At 43.9% G+C, this 11,653-nt stretch overlaps 2 protein-coding genes across 5 annotated transcripts in view; one reads left to right on the forward strand and one right to left on the reverse strand.

The window, feature by feature from the left end:
- The window catches only part of GSK3A (glycogen synthase kinase 3 alpha), a 113,283-nt gene extending 108,591 nt beyond the window's left edge, over positions 1–4,692 (forward strand). For both annotated transcript variants that reach the window (XM_030211894.1, XM_030211893.1), the window contains exon 11: positions 1,470–4,692. In XM_030211894.1, coding sequence (XP_030067754.1) covers positions 1,470–1,546 — 77 coding nt within the window. In that variant the 3' untranslated portion in view covers positions 1,547–4,692. The remainder of the gene's footprint in view (positions 1–1,469) is intronic.
- Positions 4,693–7,312: 2,620 nt separating this feature from the next.
- On the reverse strand, positions 7,313–11,168 carry LOC115476528 (zinc finger protein 526-like). 3 transcript variants are annotated; one of them, XM_030212947.1, is made up of 2 exons: positions 10,884–11,168; positions 7,313–10,253 (listed from the first exon to the last, which is right to left on the reverse strand). In XM_030212947.1, exon 2 carries the CDS (start codon positions 10,199–10,201, stop codon positions 7,343–7,345), a length of 2,859 nt encoding a protein of 952 aa, XP_030068807.1. In that variant the 5' UTR covers positions 10,202–10,253; positions 10,884–11,168; the 3' UTR covers positions 7,313–7,342. The 3 variants fall into 3 exon arrangements, with proteins under 3 accessions (XP_030068807.1, XP_030068809.1, XP_030068808.1); XM_030212949.1 differs by lacking the exon at positions 10,884–11,168 and adding an exon at positions 10,717–10,856; XM_030212948.1 differs by lacking the exon at positions 10,884–11,168 and adding an exon at positions 10,498–10,602.
- Positions 11,169–11,653: the final 485 nt, after the last annotated feature.

The raw sequence follows: 11,653 nt of genomic DNA on the forward strand, positions 1-11,653 counted from the left end.
ATGAGGAAAGCAGAAACCAGAGACAACAAACTGTAAATAAAATATATATTTTTGTTTTTTTTTTGCTTTAGGATAAAGTAGTATTGTAGCTGTGTTAATAAATGTTTATAATAGAACATGTAAATAAGGTAATCTTTTTATTGGACTAATTTTAATACATTTTGACTAACTTTTGGAGAACAAAACCCCCTTCCTCAGGTCAGGATAGGACACTGTAACACACTATACTGTATTGACCTGAGGAAGAAGGTTTTGGCCTCTGACAGCTAAATGTATTAGTCCAATAAAATGGTATTTTATTTTCTATATTTGTTTTATTTCTATTTGTTAATTTGTAAAGTGGTGATTGGTATTTGTTAGTTTTTTTTTTCCAAATTTACATCTGCTGTCTTTATATTTTGCACAGTACTAGGGGACATTTTCTGTTTCTGTGGTGTTGCATTGTATGCAGAGTCTGGCATCTTGGGGGTTCAGTTTAATTTTTGCCTAAATAGAAACTTTATGATTACTTATTCTATAGTGGATTAGGGTGTATCTGTGTTTGTGAAAAAGACATGACTTTCAGTTGGCATTGACTGTGCAGGATTGACGATCTGTACTATCTGTCTGGTTTCGTTTCACAATAGGTGAATTGATGTTCTAGTGCTCACTGTAGTGTTTAAGATTTCTTTTTCCATGTGTGACTCATAGAAATGACTGCTTATGGTATGGTAGAATTGCTCTATAGGTCCTGAGTGTTTTGTATTCTTGGTATGCCTAGTACTGGATTTTGGAGGGGGGTGTTAAAAAATGACCGGCCCCGGGTGTCAACTACCCTAGGTACGCTACTGTTCTTATGGGATGGCCTTTAGGTGGTGCATGGGTGGAGCTTGTGGTCATGGGGCGGGGGGTGGATTTCGGTTCCGGCTGAAACTATTACTTCTCCTACTACATATCATTTTTATAGCGCTACTAGACATATGCAGCACTGTACACTAAACATGTACAGAGCTTACAATCTACTCAAGAGAGACAGACAAGACAAATAAGGGATTAGGGAATTAATTATGAACAAGTGAATATGAGTTAGGAGTTAAAAGCAGCCACAAAAAGAGGTGGGCTTTTACCCTAGATTTGAATATGACCAGAGATGGAAAATGCCTCCGAAGCATGGCCAAACTCAGGCCCTACACCAAAACCAAACTTCAGTCTCACACTGGTCTGGCAGGACTCAAGGATAGGATTTTAGGACTGCTAAAACATGGCAGGATGCTAGTGCTTTCCTTATCCTTTGTATAGTGTGCTTTTGTTTTGGATCATGCCTTAAAGAAGAAAGGGGTGGGGTGAGAAGGTGCTTTTCATTCATTCTGTTGTGAAGAAGTTTGTAACTTTCATTTTATTGATAGTTTTAAACCCTCACCTGCACTGTTTACTAATGATGCAGCTGTTAATCTCTTCACTAAGTTTGTTTTCTTTTCCTTATTTTGTAGCTGAGAGCAGACTGGGAGCAGACAGAAGCCAAGTGACAACAGGAGAGGCTGTAGGATCCATCCCCAACACCTCCTGAGGAGCAATCCCTAGCCCCCTTCCCAATTGCCAGTGCCCCTACCCTCTCCCCTACCCGTCAGCCCCACTCTCACACTCATGAAGTCAGCCTGAAGCCCGGGTCCCCTTTGCATTCTTACACACACCACAATGCTAACAACCTCACATGTCTCACACACAGACCACACTGGCTTCCCATCCATCCATCTTCCTAGCATAGCAGCTCAGCTTCATGCTTCTCCCTCCAAAATTCAGCTATCTTATCCTTGTGGAGAAGTTATCCCTATGTCCTCAGCCCAGCCCTGCCCAAAAGGGTTACAGCAAAATATGATCATCTTTTCTTCATCTGTGTGCTGAGGGCAATGGCTCGCTGCTGGACTGTGAGAGACTCCTGGGGCCACCTCTCCATAGACTTACCTTTCCTCGCCATACAACAAGAGAAGCTCCTGGCAGGCTCTGGAGCGGGAGAGGCAAGGTCAGGACCTGGCTACTCCTTTGTGGTGGGAGAAAGACTGCTGCAGACAGTGATGGGATTCCATGTTCTGTGCAATATGGGGACTCTGGAGCTGACAAAAAAACTAAAGGATGCTGAGGAGATTGCTTCAGGACTGCTTCTGATCAGTGGCATGGGACAATGGCAGCCAACACCCCCAGCGTCTTCCTGGACCACAAAAGATCAGGGGTCTTGTAGGACTTGCTCCTAACAGGTTGAGGAGTTTGGCTTATGAATGGGCTCCTGACAGATGCTGTGTAAGGGACACTTCCATCTCCACTTCTATCATACACAGATTGGCCCTCCCAGGACTTGCTGTTGTATACCTAGGGCACACTAGCGTGCAATTTCATACAAATGATGAACAGAAGATGGTGTTTTAGTGGGGGAGGGGCACTGGTTCAGTGACTGTTCTTTTTTTTTTTTTTTTTTTACAACACCCCTCCCGCATACACACACACACATGCGTGTGCTGTAGAAGTCAAAGTGGAGAGTGTGAGGAGAATGGAAGAACTTCATGGAGAATGCAGATCCTTCCACAGCAGGTGAACAAAGAATTTTGCTCAACCCAATTCTTCAGATTGGTGTGATTGACCTCCCTATCCCAGCAGGACCTGAGCCTGGTTTTCCCATTACAAGGCACCAATTGAGCAACTTCAATAGATTATTTTTTTTTTTGTCACATGAAGTAAATTGATAATGTGCATGTGAGATGGTGGTTTAACTGTTTAGCGCTCCGAGCCTGTGATTGGAACAGTGCACAAGTGTTTTATAAGGATACAGGGCAGATTCAGATCTGGCAACATCCCCTCACTCTCATCCTATAAGCATGGCCCAGTCCTACACCTCATTTTAACTGAACCAAAAGTCTCCTGCCCTTTTACAAGAGATTCCTGCAGCTCTGGGCTGGGTTTTAATCTTTGTGCATTATTTTTTTTTAAACGCACCTTTTTTCTGATTGTGTTAATTTTAGTCCAAAAACACCATGCCGGCTGTTCCAAGACCATCTCATATCTGCCCTTTATATACAAAGATTAGCAAAGGGAGCAGGGGAAATTTGCTGCTAGTTTAATCCTCTCTACCACCATCTCCTCCCATCCTTTCCTGATTTTATGACAGTTTGATTTGAAAAGTTGAACAAATGTTTGTCATGTAGTTTTTCTTTCTCTTTGAATAATCACGAGTCACTGGAGCAACTTTGCACAAAGGCAGGTGATATTTACTGGAGCTGGGTAGCATTAGTGGGGAACTGAGTTCTGCTTGTTGATTCATACCTTACAATGTTTTTGTGTCCTGGAGCAGGGTGGTGTTCCAGGGTCATTTTTGGTGACCTTTGCAGATAGTGCTACCCTGAGCTGTTTTGTCAGACCAGAAGTACAGGTTCCCTTCCCAGCCTACTCCACCCCCAGCACCGTCATGTGTATTGTTAAAAAAGGGAGTTGTATGAGGTTGGCTTACCACCCTCACCCCTGGCATTGTGCCTGCATGTGTTTCCAGTGATGGCATTCATGCACACCTATAAGGGGTCTGTCTTCTTAGGCTGTCTCTGAGCATTGCCTTGCTCATTCTCCGAGCAAGACAGCTGCTGACTAAGCTGCTCTGGCCTTTTACTGTAGAGACTGCCACCAGCAATCTTACAGAATACCATGTTGGTTTTAAGTTTCTGTTGTATTGTGTGAATGATAATATTGGTGCTCTTGGGCAGGGAGATGGGGGGTCCTTGTTTCCAGTGACCCCAGCAATTGACTCTGATTGGTTGAGTGTTTTTTCAGCTCCCTCAATTTCAGTCCCCTTCCCCCTAAGAAGTCTATGGTTCAAGATATCCACAGTGCCTATGTAAGATATTTGCATATATGGGGACTTGGAACCAAGGTGATTTGCATATTTTGGTTAGTCTTGAACACTAGATCATGAGGAACTTCAGGGACCAGAGCTGAAAGCCACCAGATCAAACAGTTGCAGTGGGGATCCCATGTCCTTCCCTTCCAGGAAACCAAAGGAAGGCTGAGCCCCTCTGATCCAGTTCAGTGGGCATATTGAGAACCTCAGACCTATAAAAATGCAGTATATAATGTGTTGCATCATCTGTGGGGCATTCTAGTGTGTATGGTACATGAAAGAAACAGGTACAGGTACATCTGTTTATTGTAGTGTATGAAGAGTGGACCTCCCTGCCTGCAGCGTCATGTGCTCCTGGCATCAGCTGACTCCTTTCTCCTACTTAGACTGAGAATTTTATGCCTCTCCCCTCACCTTGTTTTCAGTAGGCTGCTTTCCCTGCTGAAGTTACTTTTAATGGATTTTATTTCTTGTCATCGTCGTTGAGGGAAAACTCCTCTGGTTACTTGTAAATATTTTTTTTTCAACATCCTAGGAACTTCTTACAATTAACTAAATGATTTAGTTACAATTTTTTTGTAAATATATTGTTATAATTTGTTTTTTTCTTAATGACAAAGTTAGTAAGCTCTTCCCTTCCCGCCACTGTTTTCTTTTGTTCCCCTGCCCCCTCCCTGCTGTTTACCACCTTAGGATTTGAAGGTGATACCATAGTTTGATGTTAAGAGCAAGAGGCCAGAAGATAGTGTGCAAAACCTTCCCATATTGTGTATTAGTTCTTCTTAGGTTTTGGCTGTGTACAGACATCGGTTCAATAAATTATTGGCATGAAAGAGGTTGCTGTGTCTGGCTCATGTATGTGACACAGCTTGATGTATGCTTTCGGGGGGGGGGGGAGGGGTGAGGGAGGTGTTTTATGCTTTTAATTTCTTAAAAAGCCATGAATTTTTGCTTTCTGAGCCCTGGGATCAATGATATGGCCTTATAGAACGAATCACTGTCAGCAGGGTACTTGATTTTGTATAGCTACACATTTTGGCAACTAAGTCTGCTGTGTATGTCTGGTCTCTATAGAAAGAGGGATCTTACAATATAGACACTGTAGATGTACTGCATAATAAGGTAAAATCAATCAGTTGTGGAAAAACTTAATATCAAACAGTATAATGTAATAACTTCAAATCAAAAAATGATTATAGATCATGTGAGTATAAAAGAATAGAGGACTCAAAAATATTGTGATTGCTTATCTGTCCAATGACAGATTATATAAGTTGCTCAATCAAAACTCATTATTGTCCCATATTTCCTCTTTCCTTTAAAGTGTCCAAAGAAGTTCCAGTAACAGTCAACACAACTTCATCTGTTCATAGCCTTATTTGAAGTTTATAAATCATACATCCAGCTTTAATATTCATATCTCCATCTCAGTTTATAATGCCATAGCTCTGAACTGGCCTATGGTTTCACCTTCTTAGGCTTCTTTAGGGGATGGAGATTAACAATCTGTTTCAACTGCACAGCATCGATTCCAGCAATGATGTGTTATTGGGCAACTTACTAAATCAGTCACTAAGTAGATAAACAGTTGCAATATCATGAGCCCTCTTTTCATTTTATATTCACATAGGTCGATATTTACTTGTAATTTTTATACTATTTATTTGATATTGAGTATTTCCACAAGTGATTTTTTTTGTGTGTTTATGGAAGTTCAAATATTGTAGTAGTACACATTTTTACACAGTAAATAAGATACCATGAAGTCGTTACTGTGCTCTTATAATATACTGGTATGTGTTAAGTACTGTACTACCCACTTACACACCGATTTATCATTACTGACCTTCTGCTCATGCAACATCTGATAATGCAGAAGGCAGTAGTAGTCTGTATCCATGGAGATGCTGTATGTGTTAGAACCCACCCCACTGCAATGAAGGGAGCATGACAACCGTAACTGATGTTTTACTTTGAATTTTGCAGCTTTTTAATGGCTAGTAGTTTATCATTTTTAGGAGTGGAGTTAATAAAGTTTGTTGATGACCTCCTACCTAAAATGCTCTGAGTCTTCTAGAGAGATGTTGTTGCCTCATAACTTTAAGGGGTACATCTTGCTGCATGAACTTATTGCTGCCTCTTTTGCACTGTAACAGCTGTACCTAGTTCTGCAGATGGGTTCATATAAAGGCAATATTGTCCAGTTGCAGGCTTTTTTTTTGGCTTATGGAAAAAGACTCCATAGAGGGAATAGTTCAGTTGATTTGGCATGTGGCTTTATTACAGGTTAGTGTAGTAGGGGACAGCAGCCTATGAAAGACAGCAAACAGTCGTTGAACTTCTCTACATGTTGTTAGGATCTAAGCCTTAAGGGCTGGAGAATTCAGGCTTAGATCCTATCACGTAGAGAAGTTCAATGACTGTTTGCTGTCTTTCACTGGCCGCTGTCCCCTACAGCACTAATCTGTAATAAAGCCACATGCCAAATCAACTGAACTATTCCCTCTATGGCGTCTTTTCCCATAGGCCAGAAAACCCCCTCTGTACTAATTTTCGCAAGTGTAATATTATTTGAAGAATCAGTGTGTTGTGCTGAACCAGTGGACAAGTGACCATATTGCTTGGTGAAGAGCACATGCGTGCTAGAATTTGCATGTGAAGTCGCAGTTTTGCAAGTATGGGGGTAGTTTTAAAATGCATACTTTAGTGAATTTTCAAGGGGAAACCAGGCAGGTAGGTTTCATTTGAAAAATTGTGTATAGTATGTGCATAAACCCTATTCATAGAGTTTGTATCTGCTCTGTTAGTGGGCAGCTGGTTAAAAAAAAAATCTGTACTTTGAAAGTGTTTGTGTGCTATTTTTACCCCTGATCTAAACATATCTAGAAACATTCCCCTTTTTAATACAGGTAAAAGCATATATGACACCTCCATCTACTTTTATCTGCATGTCAGTAAGGCCTATTTAATTGTGTAAATGGCTTTGAAGGTTGTTTCAGAAGTCTCTGAGACTCTTCCCACCATATATAGACCTGGAAAAGTCCCAGCTATCTTTAAAACTTGGGCCCTATTGCAGAAATGCTACTTGCGAGTTGGCAGTGGAGCACTGCAAAACTGATCCGGACCATAGAAAATCAGAATGGGTTTACTGCTGCTGCTGGAGGGCTAGGGCGAAGGAGCTAACATGGAAGAATGGGAAGGGAGAGAGAAGAATATGTATTCAGGTGAAAGGAGAAAGAACTAACAGCATCAAAGAAAAAAAAAAAAAAAGTGTAGCCACACCCACACACAAAAAGTGCACAGGCTCCTAAAAGTTGGTAGCTGGCACTTACCTGTCCTAACTTTTTCCACTCTTGTTTCCTTGTAACATAACTATACCTAGGAATCTAAAAGGAGAAACTGAAGAAGCAATGAACGACCTGCCTAAAGAAAACTTTATTTATAGTTACAATCCAGGGACACTTTTTGAAGGACTTCCCATCCCTTTCATACAAATGCATTCATTTGCAGGCTCCCATCCAGTGTGGCCTGATAGATTTCAATAGTCTCCATTAGAGGGAGGGGCTCACTGCTCTCAATGATAGCAATTGTCTCTCCAAACTCTGTACACATTATGGTCTGCTGTGGTGGTGGTGGGGTCTCAGCCTCCCTATGTATCTTGCGATGGCTCCGCAGGTTAGATAGTGTTTTGAAGGCCTTGCCACACTCTTGGCAGCTATGAGGCCATTCCCCCGTGTGAATCCGCTGGTGTTCAGCAAGGTGGATGGACTGTATGAAGCTCTTACCGCATTCTTGGCAGCTGTAGGGCCTCTCACCTGTGTGCAGCCGTCGGTGCTCCCGTAGATGTGTAGCCTGGCGAAAAGCCTTGCCACAGTCAGGACAGGGGAAGGGCCTCTCACCAGTATGGATGCGCTGGTGCAGATGGAGGCTGGAGGCAGCCACAAAAGTCTTGCCACAGAGGCTGCACTGGTGTGGGCGTATCCCAGAGTGCCTCTGCCAGTGGCGTGTCAGGCCACTCTGACTGGTGAAGCCCTTGGTGCACAGTGAACACTTATAGGGGCGCTGTCCAGCATGCACTAATTCATGTAGGCTCAGAGCAGCCAGGGAACCCAGTCGCTTGCCACATGCAGGGCACTCATATGGCTGCCTCTTGAGACCACATTGATGCTCATTCAGCTCAGCCATGTGAAGGAAAGTGGCTCCGCACTGCTGGCAGTGTGGTGCTTCTCTGCCCTGGTGGTTGTACCGGTGCAATTCCAGTAGGCGTTTGCGCAGGAAGGTCTTGCCACAGTCGGCACACTTGAAGGGGAGCTCCCCTGTGTGGACATATCGATGGGCTGCCAATTTGGCAGCTCGGCTGAAACTCAAGCCACAGTCCTGGCAGGTAAAGGGACTACTGCTGCCATGCAGAAGACGATGCTGCTGTAGATTGGAGGACTGCGTGAAGGCCTTGCCGCACACCTCACACTTGTAGGGCCGCTCCCCAGTGTGTGTCAGGTGGTGGCGCATGAGATTGGCCAGGGAGGCAAAAGTCTTACCACACTCTGTGCATTGGAAAGGCCTCTCCCCCGTATGTGTCCGCATGTGATTTTTCACATGTACCAGCTTCTTGAATTTCTGCCCACAGATCTGACATTTATGCTTTCGCTCAAGAATGTGCACTACACGCTTATGCCGCACCAGGCGAATGTGCGTGGAGAAAGTCTTGCTACATTGTGGGCATCGGTAAGCCAGGGCTAATCTTGCTGTCTCCTCGGTTTGTGTTACATTGGTCACAGGCTTCTGAGGCAGTGCTGGGGGTAATTGTGTTTCAGATGCCCCTATGATTATGTCAGGCATAGTTTCTGTGAGTGCTGATTGAGATGTGGCTGCTTCACCTGTTAACTTTATTTTTTCCTGTGGTGTGCTGCTCTTTCCAGTATGTGTACGTCGGTGATACAGGAATTTTGTCATGTTACTGAAAGACTTGCCACAATGGCAGCGGTGCAGGGGGTTGGCAGTGTGTGTCTTCCGATGTACTACCAAGGTCATCTCAGTGCTGAAGCCCAGGCCACAGTCCATACAAAGGTACAATGCCTCTCCGCTGTGGCTGTGTAGGTGCTGTTCCAGTGATGCTGCCTTTTTGAAGACCTTTATGCATTCTGGACACTCATATGTTCCATCTTCATGTACCTTCTGATGAGCCTGCAGCCGTTTAGCTGAGGTAAAGCTGCGGTTGCACTCCCTGCAGAAATATTCCTCCTTCACGTGTGCCTTCTGGTGTCTTCTTAGCTGCTCTGCTGAACCCAGTTCTTTCCTACACTCCAGGCAACGGAACACCTTCTGAAACTTGCTGCCGCCCTCTTGATCATTCAGATCTTGCAATTGTTTCTGTCTGTCCAAGATGAAGCCATTGTTTCCTTCCTTGCTTAAGGCACTCATCATTTCTTTATTTGTTTTGTCTTGTTGCAGTTCATATATGGATGGTGTGACGGTACCTGGGCACAGGTTTTCCCTTTCTCTGTCCTGTTCTGGCAGACCATTAGTGTCCAGTTCAATTGAGTCTCCACTTTCTTTTTCAGTTTCTGTGAAATGCATTCCTTGGTGGGCCAGAAATTCTTCTGGTGTGTGAAAAACTTGTATGCATTCTGAGCACTCGTATGGGTGCATCTCCAAGGGCTGTGAAGATGTTCTCCCTGATATCTGCTTTTGCTGAGGTGGAGGTAGCTCGCCAATCTTTTGTGTTGGATTGGCGCACTGGATCATCCCTTTCTTTTTATTGCCTGGGCTCTGCACATAAAGCTGTGTGGGTAAGCCCACTGTTGAATGCTGACCCTGCACCATACTGTAAACTTGCCCTTCATACAAATGCTCATTGAGAATCATGTTGTCCAGGTTAACCAAAGTCTGGATACATGGCTCAGCCTGCACTACAATGCTCTGTGATGGCTCCTCCTTTCTATGAGTCTGCTGGTGAGCAAGCCACAGTTCTGGTGATGTGAAAAGCTCTTTACAGTCAGAGCACTGATACTGGATCTGACTGGTGACTGAGCCATGTGCTTCTACTAATTGCTGCAATCCAGGACTTTGGGAAAGCTCCTGCAGATGTAGTTCCTGGTGCTGCAGCAGCTCAGCAGGTGACAGAAGTAGTTGTTGGCATTCCAAGCACTGGTAGTGGCTGTTCTCTAGTGCCAAACCCTGAACCTGGTTGATTGCTACTGCAGAACCTTCGTCTGACTGCAAGCAGGCCTCACCACTGTGGTTCTGTTGATGAACCAGCACTTCTTCCAACGTGTTGTAAAGCAAACCACATTCAAAGCACATGTACTGGTGCTGGAAGATAACAGACTGCATGTCCTCTGCCATTTCTCATGCCTTTCTTGCTGGTCTCTCAGCACAGAATCAGACAACACAATAGCTGTAATGAAAAAAAAAATAATTCCTGAGTAAGAGAAATACAGTGAGAGTGTTAATAGCTAATAAAACTAAAGGCCTGTGCAGTACCCCCCCCCCCCCCCCCAATATCTTTGTATACTTGATGACCTGTCACAGTTTAGTAATTCTTTATGGACTGTCACTCTACTACTACTAAATCCTGGCATGCACTGTACATACTACAGAGATAACACACTTAAAAGGGTTTTTATAATGGGAGTTCTCACCTAGGGGTTAAGGTTTTTAGGTAGCTCCAATGCCGGAGGGAAGCAGTAAGTTAATATTAACTTTACCCCCCCCCCCCCCCCCCTTAGCTCTCTAGGACAGGTAGGCCACTTCGTAAGGAAAGCAGCACTCCGGTCCTATAAAAGGAAAGATTCAGCCTGTGCCTCGCAGCATGCAGTGTAATGCAATGATACCAAGTCACACGAATTCGGCTGCCTCACACTCTCATAGGGCGAGCATCCCCCTCCTCACACGCATTCGGTGATCTGGGGACCGGCTCCTCTCCCATGATCTGCCATTGCTGCCGCTGTTTTCCACGCTCCTCCTTGTCCGCGATCCGGCACCTCTTCCTTAAACTCCCCCCCCCCCCCCCCGGTCAAACTCATACCTGAGGTCGCCCACCAACAGTCCCACAGCTTTCCTTCTCCGGTGCCCTACCCCCTATAATACAGCTTCACTCCCTCTCTGAGGCGTCCCGCCTTGCCGGAAACAGGAAGTTGCATCAGAGAAGAGCCAAAGAACGGGTTCGCGGGAATCCCGCGGGGATGGAGGTAAGACAAGGAGTTTGAAGGAAACAGGAGACGGGGTGTTCCTATCTAGTCCATTCTACGGGCTGAAGCCAGTAGGCGGAGCTTGCCGCCGTTTTAGTTCACCCAAAACAATAGCAAAAGATTATTGAAAGTAAGGGGGAGTGACTTATGCGTGGTCCATGTGTAAAAAATCTAACCCTGATTCGGTTGGATAGGCAATGCCGTCAAAGGTGGAGGACACATTTTTTTTCTTTTTTTTTTCACTTATTTGACAGCTTTTTAAATTATTTTAATTCTTCTTATATGTAGATATAAATATCGTGAAATAAAAATTGAATATTACTAAAAGAGCTTAAAAATTATTGGAGCTCGTAGAAACAGCAGTTATAAACACTGTATTCTGTGCACATTTTTCTACACTGTTCTATATAAATACAGATGGCCAAATTTCAGTGAGGATATCCTGTTTCCTGATTGATTCATCTCAAATGTTGTTTTGTAATCTGTATAGGGAAGTCTTGTGTTATAAAGATGGAATAGACTGCAATTAAATGAAAGTAAAATTAAACTCTTCTCATTGGGGCACATGGAATCACATCTTCACCTCATCTGTTTTGTAGAAGTTTAC

This window comes from Microcaecilia unicolor, chromosome 8 (genome assembly GCF_901765095.1).
Source record: "Microcaecilia unicolor chromosome 8, aMicUni1.1, whole genome shotgun sequence".
NCBI classification, from domain to species: domain Eukaryota; kingdom Metazoa; phylum Chordata; class Amphibia; order Gymnophiona; family Siphonopidae; genus Microcaecilia; species Microcaecilia unicolor.